We start from the raw sequence: 17978 nt of genomic DNA on the forward strand, positions 1-17978 counted from the left end.
TCGTACATATTTATGGACTTGTTGCTTGCAATCCAAAAAAAATAAGGAAATGAAAAGATGGTACGTAGTAATGAAATGCAATTATCACATACCAAACTTTTTTTTTTTTGTTTAATCCTAACTAACATTAACAAGAAAAGCTGGTTCTTGATATGATGTTTGCCTTAATCTTGATGTAATTTGTCGCGCACGTGCTGATTAATGTGAGATTAGGACACGATTAATCTAACACACTCAATTTATTGTTTCTGGGACACACATCTATAGTGGTTATTAGGCAAGAATATGGGATAGTTTTCTTTCATAAAACACACACACACACACACAGATTCATGGTGAAATGCAAGAACACAGTATATACATATACAACCCCTTTTCTTAAGCTTCTTTTATCATTTTAAGTTAGTTTTTTGGGGTTTACTGCAATTATCTTATTTAGTTTATATGTAATGGCAATTCCATTAATATTCCAAGCTAAAGCGATGTGCGTAAGGCTCGTGTTTTCGATATCGTTGCTAGTTCTTCTTGCAGGCATCATCATCACCTTATTCGTCACTTATGAAACACACGAGAATTTTAAAGCCAGCACCCGAAGAGGAGTAATCCAACTGCAATCAAATCAAAGCTTGTCGATTGATTTTCTCTTCACGGGGTGAGATGCTATATATAATACATAACGCATATCAATTATTACCGGATCATTAGTCCGACTCTACAATTAGTACTCTGGATTGTGAATTCGTACACAGACAGTACTTCATCTTCATTTTTATCTTTGGTTTCAAATCCATTGCTCAACCTTCATATGAAGTAGGGGTGTGAACGGCTCTATTTTTGTAACTGAACATGTACCAAATATGTCGATTTTTGTAAAATAAAAAATTGTATATATATCTGTTTTTCATCGGTTCGATTTCGGGTTTTTTCGGTTCGGTTTCGGTTATTGTTCAATCCAACTTAACCCTTTGCACCACACATAAAACGAATAATTTGGTTTTTCAAAAATAAAAAACCGTACATACAGTTTGCTATTCAGAACAGTCCGAAACAGCTCGGTTTTTTGGTTCGATTTTTCAGTTAGTTGTCTCACACCTAATATAAAATCAAATAGATAACCAGTCAAACAGCAATTTATGCAACCTGCCTTATACCACTTTAACGTTTTACTATATCATAAAAACCAAAATTTAATTGTGTTAATACCCAAAATACATTGCGCATGCACAAAATAACTACCGTAAAATGCTTGCGCTCGCATCATAAATAAAATCTACATCACAATTGGAAATGGTAATCATAATACAATATAAGTAGAACATTTTCTACCAAGGAAATATGATTTGTATTACAACCAAAGAAATTGAAGGATTCTACTTCAAGCATTTTACAATATCTTCCACTTCCGTTCCACAGCAGTAGTAACTATTGATATGCAGTACGCAGCACTCAATGGATACTCGGAAACTGAAATAAGACAATGCATTATAAGACAAACTTTAGAAGAAGAAAAAAGAAAAAAAAAAAAAGCAAGAGAAGAGTAAAATAAAAATTCGTAATCGAATCTTGCTTACTTGATATATAATCTTCTACATAATTATCTTCGATTTTTCCATGGGCCATTGCCCCTACCTGAAGGGACAATATTCGCAAAGTATAAATACATAAATAAACTAAAAGAAAAGACTTTGAAAAGAAAGCAGTAAGGAATATCTGAACATACCACGAAAACAAGATCCAAGTCATCGCTAACAGTATCGACATAGTTGTACATATCGGTCAGCTTTTCCGAGCTGTGTGAAAAGCCTGAGGTTCAATTCAACCCAATCGAGAACTTTAGATAGCAACAAACAAGACTCTAAATAAACAAAGAAGTTAAGAAAATGGCTCACCTATTTTACGACTGTTAACGGGTAAATATTTGGTAACAGGGTTCTTGATCACTCTTAAAAGCTTTTCACCCTTACCAGATGCTTTAATGTCCAAGTCATTCAGCAATTGCACTGCACAACCGTCGATAGAAATGAGTACGGGTAGAAATTTTTAACTACGGGAAAATAAAGTTGAAGAACTTTAATTAAGGGGGGCACCCACCCATGAGACCAGAGAACCTCTTGTATGTCCTTGGCATACGAGCATGAGGTTTGATTTCCAAAAGAGCGCCTATCTGTGTCTTCACATATAAAGCTTTCAATCTACCAGATTTGTTCACGCGGCTGTCTAAAATTGTTTGAATCGCCTAAAAGTGTGAAAATGTCGAATGCACGTTTGTTAGAAACAGAAAGTACCTCAACTTGAGATCAATAATATCCAATATGGAAGAAAAACATATCCATTTTCCGGGCAATAGTTTTGCAGGTAAAAAAATATTGTGTATAAAAGGCAAGAGAAGATGGCATGCAGTGATCAGACTCGATGCTGGATAAACAATCAAGTACCAAAGTTGTTGAGAAATAAAACATTTAGGCCTTGTTTGGTTGGGGAGATTAGCCATGATTACCTAAATAATTGGACTTTGTTTGCCGTTTGGTAAATCTCAAAACTTTCCGAGTCGACCTGGAAATATTATGTGTTATCATGACTTATCTTGCCTTTTAGGGAGACTTTGGGTGGACTTTCCATGGTCCACCAAAACAATTACGTTTTCATTAGATTATTTAATCTTATGTTGGCTAATCCTATCTTGGCAGCCAAACATGGCCTCAAGAGCTTTATGCATAGTTCACAGAAAAATACGACGAATACAGGGGAACTTGGCAAATAGACAAACTAATCTTATTTCCAATTTACTTTGAACCAATATCTTGACATATGAAGAATACCACGAGTCCAACGAGTAGGCATATGTCAACAGTTTTATCGGAGCTCGAGTCCAGATTTAGGCTTCTTATGACTTAATATTCCTCCAAAATTGTATTACACATATCTTTAAAATCTATCTTCTTGTAAATATCGAACACATTTAGTACGGTTTTAAAAAAAATGCACTTGGAGTCTCTGCTGTGAATTAAATGTGGGTGCTATAGCATCATAACATATGTTAAGTTGAAAAGTCTACCAAAGATATTCTTTTATATCAGTTGTAAGTGCCACCAAAACCAGATACATACCAAACTGTACATAAAATAACAGAGCAAAGAACTCTTATTCATCACAGTAACCAAAGTTCTGTACCGACAAACACATAATAAACTTTGTAGGCGAGCAATTAGCAAACCTGAAAGGCAATGTCGGGCCGATAATCGGCGGGATTTTTCTTATTTTTCATCAAGAAATTGGCGTGCTCATCCGAACTCAAAAGCTGATAGTTCTGCATCAAGAAAAAAACAAGCATATAAACCCGGAAAAAAATTAATAATAATAATAATCTCACACAATTCACAATCACATAAGAAAAATGAATTTCTAATTTCACTCTCTTAAAACAGACCTTCCCAATTTTAGCAACTTCCAAAGACGCATTTTCGAGAACAAAGATAACGCCCGGCTTACTTCTACCCATATCCACCTGAACAATCGGAATCCCGGGCATTTCATCGTCTTCCGCCTCCAATTTCTCCTCCGCACCGGAAACGGCGGCGGCGTCGTCCGATTTCAGCTTCTTAGGCGGCTGCGGCGTGACGTCATCGTCGACTTTTTCGAATTCATCTTCGTCCTTGTCGTACCGTTCTCCCTTCTCCTTCCTTTTCTGCCCTTTCATCCTGTACACTCGCCCCATCTTCCCCATCTTCAAGCTACGATGTTGTAGTAAGTGCCGGAAGAGTAACGAAAAACGGAATCCGGTGAAAAATCTATTGTACGAGGATACAGTGTAGCTGAGCTCCGGCGATGGCTGTAGTAGGGGGGAAATTATTAAACCCTAGTAGCTCGGTGAAACTGGTGGAGATTGGGATTAGGGTTTGGAAAATGCAATTCGGGTCCAATTGGTGGATATTTCAATTGGGTCAAGTTGTCCAAAAGCCCAAGTTCAAGTTTCCATTAATTACTCAACTGTGGTCCAGTTTGTCCAAAGTCTACTTGATATATATATATATATATGTATATATATATATATATGAAAAAAAATTGAAGAAAAAAGGTGGTTTTACATCCAAATTGCAGATTTTTTCAAATATAAAATTCAATTATATTATAAAACATAAGAATTTAAAAAATATATGTAATAAATAAAATTTTATTTTTTTTATATACAAAAAATGGTGCCAAACACACTTATAAAATATGAGTAAAAGTATGCATAAAAAAAATACGAACAAAGGTATGTTTGTATTATGGTATACCGATAAAGTTTATCAAGTTATGTACTACCATACATATTTTACACACATCCACATGTACATTTGTAATTGTATTATATATAAATCAAGTTGAAAAATAACCTGATAAAGTTCATCTAGTATAGTATAAGGTACACTAATTCGGCTTTAGCATTCATTGTAGCATCTGCTTCATTAATTCGACACTTAAATTGTAATTGACTAATGAACGAATTTCATTGTATTTGGTACACAATTAATGATACTAGGAAGGCTAAAGAATTTCAACCACATAAAAATAACCAAACTTGAGGTCCCTAAATCAAATTTAATAGCCTTGCCAACTTATGAGCAAATATAAATATAGAGAGAGATTTGCAACAACATATCTACATTGTATCATGACCATTCCACTTCTATTCCAAGCCAAAGCAATATGCACAAGGCTTCTTTTAATTGCATTTTCAATTTCCTTTGTATTCATAATATTATTATCTTATTATAATATTGGAAATTTTCACAAATCACTCGAAAATAGAGATCCAAAGCTAAATTGTGAGTTTCAAGATTCTCTGGGGATATGCATATTCAACACGAGTGATCGATCAGACATCAATGGGAATGATGAAGTAGCTCTTGATGATAAAGATGTTGTAACTCAAAAGAAAATGAACGAGAGTTGGTGGCCTGAAGTTCACCTGGCATACTAGAAGATATCTTAACTTTCGATGTAGTAACGTTTGTGCACCGTAGAAATTAAGTGATATTGTTTATTGTATTCCGATACCATCCAATATATGTCAAGTGAACATAGTTGAAATATCTAACATGTATTGGTTCACATATGTATATTATTAAGTTTGTTGATTATCTAAAAGGATAATCCATATTAATTGTGACCTAATAAAAATAATTGAATGTTGAACTATGATCACGTACCTAATGTGTAGAGATAATTCGAGTTATTCATGATCTGTTGATGGAGTCGAATTATATTTATAGTCGTGGTCTCCAAAGAGACGGCATCGATTCATTATTTTCTGAAATCATTATTCGAGAGAAAATTATAAGATGTGTTTACGTAACCTTTTCAAAGATTGAGATCCATTATCTGAGAAAATAATAAATCTACATAAATGTTGGTTCATGAGCATTCATATTTGTTCAAGAAAAATTATTTTTAATAATTGACAATTTTGGATTTTTATTTTTATTTTTCTTCAATCCGGTATGATATGAAGCACAAAAATGGAATTAAAAGCCCGCAACACTAATCGGGCCGATTTCTAAGCCCACCACCAACCGGTCAAACATACGGCGTCGTATTGTACTATTTCGTCACTGTTTTCACCGCCCCACCACCCCTGACTGGTAGATGCGATTTCATCCCATCAGTAAATAATAATTCTAAAATCAAATTATTATTTTTTTCAATGGGGAGGGGTTTGGTTGATTGTACTTGATTGAACTCTTCTTTCTGCATGATTGGATTTTTGTTGTTGTTTTTCTGTGAGAAGCGATGACCTCCGATTCGAATTCTTCATCCTCCGATTCCTCCTCCGGAAGAGATGACCGGAATCCAGATTCCGGCTCGGAGCCCGACCCGAATCCGGAGTCAATTGACCAATCGCTTGACGCCATTGAGAATCAGCTGGCGTCAATTTCAATGGCATCCCGTTCCCCGACGGCGACGCTTGACGATGACGAAGAAGAAGAAGAAGATCAATCGGCGGAGCAGCTTACAATCGGGAATGGATCAGTGGAAGAAGAAATTGGAGTTGCCGGAGCAATTGATTCAATCGAGGATGAGCATATTGTTGACAATAACAATATTAGGGCGGAGCTTCCGGGGGTGATTGCAGAGAGCCCTTCCTTTGAGTGGAAGAATATTTCGGAGGGGGATGAAGTTGAGCGGCCGTTGAGTCCGAACAGCAGCGGCTATGCTGGTGAGAGGGGGAGCACCAGTGGAGGTGATGACGTCAATGATGACGAAGAAGATACTGAGATCCGCGTGGTTGAAAATGATGGTGTTTCGGGGTCCCATGAACAGTGGGTTTCTGGTAAACGCTACCCTGATGAGGTGAGCTCGAGTAAAATTATTAGCAATTTTCTAATAATTTGTTGCGATTATCTGAAATGGAAAATTTTGTGCGTGTCGGTTTTGCTAGTAATCTGATTTTTTGTGTGTGTTTATTTTTACTTAATTATAATGAATGAACTACAGGATGATGCTTCAGTTTCTTGGAGGAAAAGGAAGAAACACTTCTTTATTTTGAGTCACTCTGGAAAACCCATATATTCGAGGTTTATATCAAATTTTCTTCCGTATAATTCTGCATAATGAAACATAACAGTTGTCGTTTCCTCAGGATTGTTTAGTTTCTTAGCTATTTTACATTAGTGTAGCTAATATTGTATTTTCTGGTTTTAATTTTGACTTGTAGATATGGGGATGAATATAAGCTAGCTGGATTTTCTGCAACTTTGCAAGCCATCATCTCCTTTGTTGAAAATGGGTATGTCACTTATTATATCTATTTTAGGGTATTGTTTTATAGTTTTGCTTAGCTGCTCGTTTGATACTTTTCCAGGGGAGATCGAGTCAAATTGGTGAAAGCCGGTAAACACCAGGTTAATATTCAACTTATGAGATTTTTATAAAGTTGCGTCGGGATTTTTTAGTTGCGTACTGATTGGTTATGTTTCTTTCTAGAAAACGTGTAGACACTTTAGAGTGGTGGTAGCTTATGTCCAGTAGAAAAACAAGCTGGTTATGTAATTTGTACCACTTTTGCCATGCATCCCTGCTGTGGTTGTTGAAGCATTTAGCAATCAACTTTCTAAGTGGGAGAATTTTGTCTTATATTATTGGAAGTTTATGAGAATAGACGAGAGTTCAGTAGGTTTTTTAGCTCAACTAATAGGGAACAGCTTTATGTTCTCTAAAATGGTATTTATGTGGCATCTTCAAATGTTCAGGTTCCATGATAAGGATTTTTAAGTCTGTTTGTCCTCTCTTGCCGTCATTTTCTGAAGCCGTCTTGAAAATAGGTGTTGGAAATAAGGGAAACTGTGTTTCACGATGACCTTTTTTTCTCAAGTCCTTTGTTGTCCACATCACCATGCCAGAAACTTCTGATTTTGTACATGACTGACAAAATTGTTTGCTGACGTGAAATTTTCTATTTTAGGTTATTTTTCTTGTGAAAGGTCCAATTTACTTGGTGTGCATAAGTTGTACAGAAGAGCCGTATGAATCATTGAAGGGACAGCTTGAGCTCCTCTATGGTCAGGTAGCGTATCCCATATGCATAGGCAATTTATTTATTAAATAATTCAAGTAAGGGTTCATAACCGCCTGAAATAACCTTTTGCCCTTACAAGTTACAACTTCACTCAATTCCTTTTTGTTCTCTTATTTTAGTTTTTATCAATATGCAGATGATACTTATCCTAACGAAGTCTGTAAATCGATGTTTCGAGAAGAATCCAAAATTTGATATGACATCGCTGCTTGGCGGAACAGAAGCTGTTTTCTCTTCTCTCATCCATTCTTTCAATTGGTAATTCTTTTTACTCCATAGCATGTTAAAGTAATTTGCAATCAGATGAGATACACCATCTACATCTGATTTTTACATCTGTTTCTAACATTCTCAGTGTACTATTAATGGTGCTTGTGCTTGATGTATAGTATCGATAAGAGATGAAATAATTAGAAACTAGAGCATGTGAATATAATCTGACGGTGAAATGTATACATGTTAGCATTTTTAATAATTAGACATTTACAGGAACGTGCAATTTGGCAACATGAATGAAATGTCTTAAGATTTCAAGGATGGAAACAGGCAAAATGATTAAACTACTATTTATATATTTATTTGTTCCAAATATTAGATAACTCATCGTTTTGGACACAATTATAGAACTGAATTATATGACTCCCTTTTGAGTCAAATAAATAGTTATTTTTGGTTAGCTTTTAATGAGATTCATAAAACTGATTAATTGATCACCTTCCCTCAGTCTTAATTTATAACTAAAATAAGTTTCCTATTCTGATTGTAGGAACCCTGCCACGTTTCTTCATGCATATTCATGTTTTCCTATGGCTTATGCAACACGACAAGCTGCAGGCGCCATCTTGCAAGATGTAGCTGGCTCAGGAGTATTGTTTTCTCTATTAATGTGTAAACACAAGGTAATTGTTATTTCTTTGCTGTTATTATGAAATTTACCTATTTCACAAAATTAAGTAACTGCACAATGTGAAGCCCAAGCATTTAAGACAAAGGGGTTAATGATAAGTTTGCATTGAGTGTATACTATAATTAATTTATAGAGCTATCAGCCTTTAGTCTGTCTTTTATACTATCTCACAAGCGTTTTTAAGATGAAGACTCCTAATCATTTTACCTTGTGATTTTAAAATAAATAATAGGTTGGCAAAGACAATATGTAGTTTGAAAGAATAGGGAAATATAATGAAATAATTGACGGTACTTTTGTATATTGAATGTTAACATAATGGAGCTTATAAGTCATAAGATTTAAAAATAAGGTGGGGATACCTACTTCTTTGAAAAATCTTATAAGCTATCCAATAACTTATTTCTTGATATTATGAGCTCTTTTGTGAAAACCAAATTATCAACAACCAAAAAAAATTAAAAAAATTGAGCTTTTAAGCTCTCAAGTGTCTTATTTTGTGTGTGTGTGTGTGTAGGATTACTTTTTTTTTAATTTATTTACTCTTTCTCAACACGAATGATGTAAATTGAAGTCACCGGATATAAGCCACCTCCTCCCCTGGCTAACACTATTTTTTTAATAAATAACATCATAAATTAAAATGCAATGCAGGTTATCAGCCTTGTTGGAGCCCAAAAAGCATCTCTTCATCCTGATGATTTACTAATACTCTCCAATTTTATTATGTCATCTGAATCTTTTAGGTAAGTTCATTTAGCTTCCAGATACTCTTGACCGTCTTCCTTCATGAACTGTCGTATAGAAATGTGACTTGATCTGTTGTGTACAACATGCTAAGAACTACACGCACACACTTATGGAGTAGGCTGCTCGTAGAATGTGCATGCATGGTGTGGGTATTTTAATTTATGAACATAGAACAGATGGGGTTAAACAGAAGATGAATAATCAGCATGTGTTAGATCCAAAAGATTGAAATCTCTAAAGGAGTGTTGTACCCCTAACTGTTTTCTAATCTGCTCTTAGCTGTTCACGAGTCTTTTCTCATTTAATGCATCTTAGGCTGATCATTTTTCCAGCCTGTAAGTTGATGTTCGGGATCCTTTCCCAACTTCAATGAACGTAAAACAATTTCCCACGGTAAAAAGGAGATAAACTGAATTAGTTTCATGGATTCTTCCTTAAGAATATTCTAATTTTTATGCTTTGAAGAAGTTATTAAAAAACAACTAGTTTTTCCTCTCCTTTTTGTTTCTTAAAATGAGATAAGGCCACTTTGTTATTTTTGGATGAATTATCTGAGGATGTTATTTTACATGCCTATCAATTTCGTGCAGGACATCTGAATCCTTCTCACCAATTTGCCTACCAAGATACAATGCCATGGCATTTCTATATGCTTATGTGCATTACTTTGATGTAAGTCATACTAAATTTTGGATTACAGGATTGCGAATTCCTGGATTTTGATTATGCGGTTTACTCTCCATGATGTCTATATCAATTTACCATAGACTGATGCATTATTGACTCTAATGACAGATCGATACATACCTGATCTTGCTCAGCACAAGTCCAGATGCCTTCTTTCATTTAAAAGACAGCAGGTAAACTTGCAGCGTTAATGCCTAAGAAACCATACTCATTTTCAGAATCCGTCAAATTTACAAGAACATTCATTGGGTTGTATTGGATGAATATATATGGTCTTTGCTGAAAGGAAAATTTGTGTCCACCTTATAGGATTCGGATTGAAACTGTACTTGTGAATTCAAATGTACTTGGTGAAGTTCAAAGATCCTTGGTTGATGGTGGTTTGCATATTGAGGATTTGCTTATGGACCCCGGTTCTCGTGCTGGAGCCAATTCTTCTCATTTAGGTCAACCAAGACCTGCAGCAGATTCCTCAGGGAGAATTACTGACGGGTTTGTTGGTATTGGTGGTCCAGCTGGACTATGGCATTTCATATACAAGAGTAATTATCTTGACCAATATGTGTCCTCTGAATTTTCATCGCCAATCAACAGCTTGAGACAGCAAAAAAGGTGAGTTAATAAAATTTAAGTTGCCTCTGTAAGGCCATGATTTTACCAATCGACTGTACTAATGGATCCTTGTTTGCAGATTATATAGGGCTTACCAAAGACTTTATGCATCCATGCATGATAACGGAACGGGACCACATAAAACCCAGTTCAGAAGAGATGAAAATTATGGTAAATCTTCGTCATCTTCTTTGATGCTTTCTTTAGCAATGGAGTTCTATTCTTTTTCCGCTTTGTTGAATGAAATCATTTGAAAACACTCATACTGGATCCCTTATACAATATTATGGTATCCAAGGTAGTCAAAATTGAGATTTTTAGTAACATTGAAAGAGGAATCTAAAACCGTCATCTTAAAATTGTATCTTATAATCGTAGAATTTTTCATATTATATAAATTTAAATAGCATGCTTAATTTAATTACTGGAACATATATACAACATTTAGCCCAAATAAAGTGTGTCCCAACATAAATAAAACATGTGATTTTGGTGGTTGTTTCGATTAGTTATTGGTTGTTCATTGTTTTTGCTAGGTTAATTCTCTGGAAGTGTAAAAGATAGTTTGGCAATTAGATTTCCATGAACTTTCATCAAAGCTAAATAGACATACGCTTAGAAATTGATGCTTTTTTTTTTTAATGTAGACATTTCGATCAATATCTCCCGTGTCCGTCGTAGGTTGTAGGGGTGGATTCGGTACGGTTGCCAAACATTTGGCTCAATACCGTGTACCTACCGTACATTGCGGTATTGAAAAATTTCATACCGTTACCATACCAAAAAGTTCGGTATACCAATGTTCGGTATACCGTTATTTTCGGTACGGTACAATCGGTACGTGGTACTCTACCGTATTTGGTGATGTATCAGAGATTAAAAAACAAATGAGTTAAATATATACATATATATCCCAATTGAAAATAGTTCTAGTTACTCTTGTATGAGTTGTATTTTATTTTCGAAGAATGTCCGGTGTATAATCGGAATAATTAACATAATTTGCTTCATTGAAACAAGAACATATGCCATAATAATGTAAATGTTGTTTAATGGAACAACTAGCTATTTGTTAGGAACTTGATTGTACTTAATAATTATTACATACAATAAATACTTTACCAATGCTATACATACATGTAGGTAGAAAAATAAAATATTCATACATCATATATAATAAAATTAGTTGGCTATAGGGAACATAAAAGACAATTTAGTAGAACATATATGTTCAATTTCAAAATTCAACTTGGTAGAAAAAAAAAAACAATACACTACAACTAACTTAAGGGAAAAATAATTGTTGCCATTTATAAGATTCTAAGTAAACAAAATAGAATTATAAAAAATAATATCGAAAAAACCATATTAATCGGATTAAAATGTAAATTGCGGTACGGTACGGTACTACCGTGGTATTAGAAATACAATACCAATACCGTACCATATTGTAATGGTACGGTACTAATACCGTACCGTAGATAATGGTAACCGTTCTTTCGGTAATTTTTCGGTAATCCTTGGTTGGTATACCATGGTATATGGTAATCGGTATTTTTTTTCCAGCCCTAGTAGGTTGTATAGCTGTGTTCAAATTTTCAGGGATTTGTTTCGAATTATCACAATCAAATGCTGCTATCCAATATTCTGATATTTAAGCTGAAGCTTTTTGCAATCGAGGCCTCCAACTAAATGTTTTTTTCTCTTTGCTTTGTGTACTTGGTAATAAATTATCGGTGTGAAGTTTCTAACTAGTCCTTTGATACGACAGTGCTACTCTGCTGGGTCACACAAGATTTTGAACTGTATGCAGCTTTTGACCCCCTTGCAGATAAGGTTCGACCATTAAACATCTGCTTCTATATTTTCATTTTCACACCGCTAAAATTGCTTCTGTTTATTATTATGCATGATAAGTAAATAGTATATTGTCAATATTGGACCCCTTTTACAATTGGATCCCTCCATAAATTTTCTGATTTATTTCAATAATGTTTGCAGGCTCTTGCTATAAAAATATGCAATCGTGTTTGTCAATGGGTGAAAGATGTAGAAAACGAGATTTTCTTGTTGGGGGCAAGTCCTTTTTCATGGTAATTCTCGAAAATATTTATGTTAACTGACATGTATTCTAGTCTTTTTGCTCTAATTATTACCATGTTTTTGCCTCTCGTATAAAATGTGCCTAATTTTTACCGGCCCTATTAGTGTGTGGTTCGTTTTTTTTTTCACTTTTTATGATTGTACCATTTTTATTTCCAGATTGTATTATGATTGACGAGCATTTGTATCAATCTACGGCTCTTAGAATATGTACTAATAAGCTAAATAACCACGAGCTACTACTCTACCTGTTAAGATGGTTTTTGAGACTTTATTTTGTTTACCAATATCATTTTTTTCTTCAAATATTTGTTGACGAGTGTGCCGTGAAAGACTAAAAAGCGTTTGTAATGTTATAGGGCAAATTACGACCACACCCTTGAGGTACTGTCAAATTATAAATAAATAAATAAATAAATAAATAAAAAAAAAAAAAGCAATGTTGTCTGGGTAATAACTTATAAGTACCCCTTATACTATGTATAATTGTGTAGGAAGTAAGAAAAAAAGTAATTCAAATCCCAAATCGATTGTTGGAAGTGAAGCATCGATCACTCGAACAAAGAGTAAAAAGATAATTAAAAAAATATATATAAAAAATCGTGAAAATCTCTTTCTTTTAACTTGTCAACTTTGGATGAAAAGAGATGAATAAAGTTTTTTTTATGTAGACGAGGGAGGGGGCAAGTTTTGCTTCAGCAGCACTCGCAACCACCACGATATATATGCATACATACATACATATATATATATATATTCCGACCATGTATATCTTTTTTCCATATGTGGGTTTTTAACTTTTTTGTGAAAAGAACAGAGCATTATTATTTATTACAGCATGGCAAGCGACAAGGCTAGTGTAATAAACAAGCAAAAATCCCTTCTTCCTTTTACAATAATAAATAAGTAAAATATACTGTTAAACGTTTTAATACAGTCGGAACTAGCGAAACTCTATTACTTTAGCAAAATTTTAAATTATCGAACTAATAATTTAATGCGTTCTTACTGAGTCGGAATCAGAACAAATTATTATTTAAGAGAGGCTATCAATTTATCGAGATTCTACTGTACATGTAAATCTGATACTCGTGAGATACATCATGTAATTTGTCACCATATATCTACAAAAAACCACACACACATAAACATTGGTATGTGTAAACAAATTAGATTAGTTGACGATACACGTGTACGATGAAATTACATTCGATGAAGTTCAACGGGTGTGGATTCAAATAAATCGAGCAAGAAAAGTTTGATTGATTTTTATTTTATTTTATTTATTTAGTATTTGTCAAATTGAATTATCCGGTGTCATTTTCTTGACTCCCATGTGTGAATAAATGGGCTGAGCAGTGGTGGTGGGCCTCACAAAGTCTCCACTACACCAACCCATCAAAGCAGATGTCCACGTCACCAAATTCTGTTGGTTCACGCAAACAAAAATATTTTTGTTGGGCCGGGCCCACTAAAACATATGGGCCCCACAGCTGGCAGTGGGCCCACGTGGGAATTAAGGAAGCAACTGGCAGAATTATTCCTTCCCCTATGAGAAAAAAAGCAATGGCTCAAAGCAAAAGAGTGGAAGAAGAGATGGGTACCCTCCACCCATTATAGCCACAAATCAAGGGGAAAAAAAATTAAATAAATTATAAAAATAAAAAATATAAATTGAATTGAATTAAATTAAATGAATAAATGAGATCATATAATTTGACTTTGGTTTTATCTCATCATGGGCAATTGATTGTAGTATGTTAATGTTGTCTAGTTGCATGGATTGTGTCAATCTTTGTTTCCTTTCTTAACTTTTGTGTTTTTTTGGTTGTTTTCTTTTGTGCTCGTTTAAACCCTTACTTATTTATATAAATTTGTATAGTTGGTTCAATGATTTTAGTTCTATGAATTCGAAATCTTGTACTATTTATCAAATATAGGAGTATAGGTCAGTCGAGATTGAGTCAAACTCGGGTCTAACTCGCTCGAGCTGAGGTAAATTTTGATGAGCTCTAACTGAAGTCGGGTTTGCTCGAGACTGAGATTTTCGAGCTCAAGTTTATTAATAAGGCTTACGAGTCAACTCATTAATAAAGTAACTAGAAAATAAATGTAATTCTGCGCAATTGACGTATTTTTTCTAAAAATATTGAAATTCTACTACACAAGACCGATAAAACTAATATTATTAACGATTTTATGGAAATAAAATAAATATTGTGTTTCTAAATTTCCAAGAAAGCTAGAAGTTTTAGAGGGATGGAGTTAAACCAAATATTTGTTAGGGAAATTGGTTCAAAATTAGGTGTTTACCTAACTTTGAACAATAATTAATGTAATCTACATATTTTTATTACTCAAAATCAATTTTCTAGTGAATGAAAATTAAAGTTCAAAATATGGTGTTTGAACTTTAATTGGGATTAAAAAAATAAAAAATAACCCTATAGAATATTTACAAGGCATCTTTCAATAATTTACAAAAATACCACCAAAATTGTTTGTCAAATTTGATTTCATGAAATGTGACATCATAATTACGTCAGCGGGTCGGACCGAAGTCAAACCCCATCAACAAAATTGACCCGGTTGTTTTCACACTTTATTGCTTGAATTAAATAATTCCAATCGGAATACATTATAGACAATAATTAATTAATTTATAATACAACTTTAATCCTAAAACAATAATCAATGATTGCACCCCAAAGATGCAATTTAACTCGACGCTCTAAAAGTGGGCTTTTTAGATTATTATCTCCAACTTTTTTTTATTTTAATAAATAAAAATGCCATACAAAAGGTCAATAATGTCGTGATATATTAAATAATTATTATTGTGATTAACAAATAAGTTAGTGTTTGTATAATTTTGTGGGCAAGATTTACAAGATAATTAGCCTTAGTGAGATTACATAGGGTTCGTTCGGTTATTTATTTCGGGTTAGTTTGGATTAGATACAAATTAATTAATTTTTCATTGACTAACTAATTATTTAGTTAGTAAAACGTTCGGTTTAGTTCATGGTACTAAATATATTAAATAATGGTATTAAATGTATTTTTTCTATAAAATATTTTTTTAACAAACTTACATGTGATTATATTCTGGCATTAATTTTTCTTTAAGTAAGAATCTTGTCAACCGAACATATTACTAACTGTATTACTATTTAGCCGGTAGAAGTGATAATCGCACAAGCCCTCAAAGAATTATGAACTTCAAATATAAATTAAAAGTCAATAAAAACTTCTTAAACATCCAAGTAGAAAACCATATTAATAAATTCATGAATAACTAAATTGACAATAAACTGTAGTACACTTTTTACATAAATCCAAACCCAAAAATACGTAATACATTATTAATAAATTGAGAAATTAATTCATAATTGCAGTACGATTTTCATTTTTCACATCAACCAAAACCTTGAAACTTGATCGTCCAAACAGGCCCTTGAAAATTTTCTATATATAATATATATTTTTTCGCTGGAATTAGATTTCGTGGCAAGCACGTGACGGCTCTTTTTACGCATGCCGAAAGCATATGAGAAGAATACTATGCCATCAAATAATTCATTATTATTTTAATTTAGATAAGAATATTTTCAGGATATATTTATTTTATATATATATAAATAAAAAAAAAAAAATATATATATATATATATATATATATATATATATATATATATATATATATATATATATATATATATATATATAGCATCCCGATGTATGACGGAGCGAGGGCTAGTGTGCGCCGATGGTCTGCGCCGGACAGATAATTTGATTAAATTAAGGGGTCCCACCGCACTAACATGCGCACCTAGCTTCATTTCTTTTTCTTTGGTCCGGAATTAAGGAACCGCACACATACAGACACTTGCATTTCAGATTTTGAAAGATACTGGCCCCCCTTCTTTTATTTTTTTATTTATTTAATTATTTTCCACTTATTTATATTTATAATATTATAATATCGTAAAATCAGAATAAAGAATAAAGTGTTCGTATATGCATTTCACTTTTAGAGTATACTTTTTAAAACATTATACCACAATGTAAAATGTAGAATCTCTAGTAGGATTTTTTTTAAGTAATTAATATTTTAATTATTTTACTAACACATTAACCCTTGAAAATTTAAATAGTAAATATTAAAATTAGACTGTAAGAAAAATTATATAGAAGAAATTGCGGGCAAATTGCGGCCAAACTCCTGAAATAAGGTTAAATTACGAAATCATCTCTCCTGTTAGGATATTTATGACGATTCTTCAACTATGTATTGTCGTATATTTCCACCATTATTGTGTGAAATTTACCTACTAAATAAGGGGTTTTTGGTAAGAAAATAAATAATTAAGGTGTAATTGAATTACTCAAACATGAGGGGCATTTTTGTAAATTCATCTTTCCAATCCTAAATTAAATCTATTTAGTGGTTTTATTAATTAGTGTTAATCTACTTAATGGACACTTAAAATAAATAAATTGACAGATTTAATTAAAAAACAAATGTACTATAGAATTGTAATAATTGTTGGAGAGAATTTAGTCTCGTGCCATTAATGTTCAGGCAGGACGGTACTACCCTCAGCATTAAATGTCTTTACAATGAAAATGAACAACATATATACTTTTATATATATGTAATTTTGTCATATTTCACAGAAAAGGTAAATGACAGTACTACCCTTATAATCCAAACAAATATACCAATTCAACTAAGGAACAAACAAGAAGAGTAATCATTACGTACAAGAATGCAATGGATAGATGAAGGTACAACTAGTTAAAGCTTCAAACAATGGTAATGGCAAAAAGTGCACCAGGGTACAAACAATCTGAGCTAGCCCCATTTCTATGAATATTTTTGGGAAAATTGTAGTTTTGGTCCTCTACGTAGTCCTATTTATGAATTTAGTCATCTGATTTGTCATGTTTCAGTTTTACACGCAATAACTTTGCAAATATAGTATTTTTAGTCCTATTATGCTTGATTTTTAATTTTAGGACAAATTACAGTCACCCCCTGAGATATGGCCAAATTACAAAAAAAAACTATTGTCTGGGTAATTAAATTACATTATTTAGTATTTTATCGAACCAAATCGTATATTCGGTTCGATAAACGGGATGAAATGTTGGCGTACCGAATTAACATCTCTAAATTTGCCTTTTGAGGGGTATTTTCATAAGATAATATATATTTGAGGGGTGACTGTAATTACCCAAACATAATGAAGGGTTTCGTATTTTGACCTTAACTCAGGAGTGTGGCCGTAATTTGCCGAGTAAACTGCAAATACTACCCCTGTGTTATCTCGAAATAGCAAAAACCCCCTTGTGATAA

General features: G+C 33.2%; 2 protein-coding genes across 3 annotated transcripts; one reads left to right on the plus strand and one right to left on the minus strand.

Moving 5' to 3' along the window:
* Positions 1 to 1233: 1233 nt before the first annotated feature.
* On the minus strand, positions 1234 to 4016 carry LOC105949183 (nucleolar essential protein-like protein). The gene is made up of 7 exons (XM_012972474.2): positions 3428 to 4016; positions 3215 to 3307; positions 2092 to 2236; positions 1890 to 2000; positions 1721 to 1803; positions 1572 to 1629; positions 1234 to 1464 (listed from the first exon to the last, which is right to left on the minus strand). Exons 1-7 carry the CDS (start codon positions 3722 to 3724, stop codon positions 1385 to 1387), a joined length of 867 nt encoding a protein of 288 aa, XP_012827928.2. The 5' UTR covers positions 3725 to 4016; the 3' UTR covers positions 1234 to 1384.
* A 1264-nt stretch (positions 4017 to 5280) lies between these two features.
* LOC105949145 (SAND family protein) lies at positions 5281 to 12891 on the plus strand. Of its 2 annotated transcripts, none has more exons than XM_012972424.2 (14): positions 5281 to 6333; positions 6478 to 6557; positions 6698 to 6769; positions 6845 to 6884; positions 7445 to 7546; positions 7695 to 7816; positions 8325 to 8457; positions 9120 to 9211; positions 9806 to 9887; positions 10011 to 10075; positions 10212 to 10514; positions 10594 to 10685; positions 12286 to 12350; positions 12516 to 12891. In XM_012972424.2, the coding sequence occupies exons 1-14, from the start codon at positions 5773 to 5775 to the stop codon at positions 12609 to 12611; spliced, it is 1905 nt and encodes a 634-aa protein (XP_012827878.1). In that variant the 5' UTR covers positions 5281 to 5772; the 3' UTR covers positions 12612 to 12891. The 2 variants fall into 2 exon arrangements, 1 of the variants encoding a protein (XP_012827878.1); XR_016030949.1 differs by having other exon boundaries at positions 5416 to 6333; positions 10594 to 11195; positions 12090 to 12350.
* The last annotated feature ends 5087 nt before the right edge of the window (positions 12892 to 17978 follow it).

This window comes from Erythranthe guttata, chromosome 4 (assembly GCF_056151865.1).
Source record: "Erythranthe guttata isolate IM_541 chromosome 4, IM_541, whole genome shotgun sequence".
Lineage (NCBI taxonomy): Eukaryota > Viridiplantae > Streptophyta > Magnoliopsida > Lamiales > Phrymaceae > Erythranthe > Erythranthe guttata.

Bases quoted from the DNA above. Each gene is read 5' to 3' on its own strand.
- LOC105949145 (XM_012972424.2), top strand. From the start codon at position 5,773: ATGACCTCCGATTCGAATTCTTCATCCTCCGATTCCTCCTCCGGAAGA. The intron at 7,547-7,694 runs GTAGCGTATCCC...ATCAATATGCAG, and splicing joins TTGAGCTCCTCTATGGTCAG to ATGATACTTATCCTAACGAA. The intron at 12,351-12,515 runs GTTCGACCATTA...TAATGTTTGCAG, and splicing joins TTGACCCCCTTGCAGATAAG to GCTCTTGCTATAAAAATATG.
- LOC105949183 (XM_012972474.2), bottom strand. From the start codon at position 3,724: ATGGGGAAGATGGGGCGAGTGTACAGGATGAAAGGGCAGAAAAGGAAG. The intron at 1,804-1,889 runs GTGAGCCATTTT...ATTGAACCTCAG, and splicing joins CGTTAACAGTCGTAAAATAG to GCTTTTCACACAGCTCGGAA. The intron at 1,630-1,720 runs GTATGTTCAGAT...TTGTCCCTTCAG, and splicing joins ACTTGGATCTTGTTTTCGTG to GTAGGGGCAATGGCCCATGG.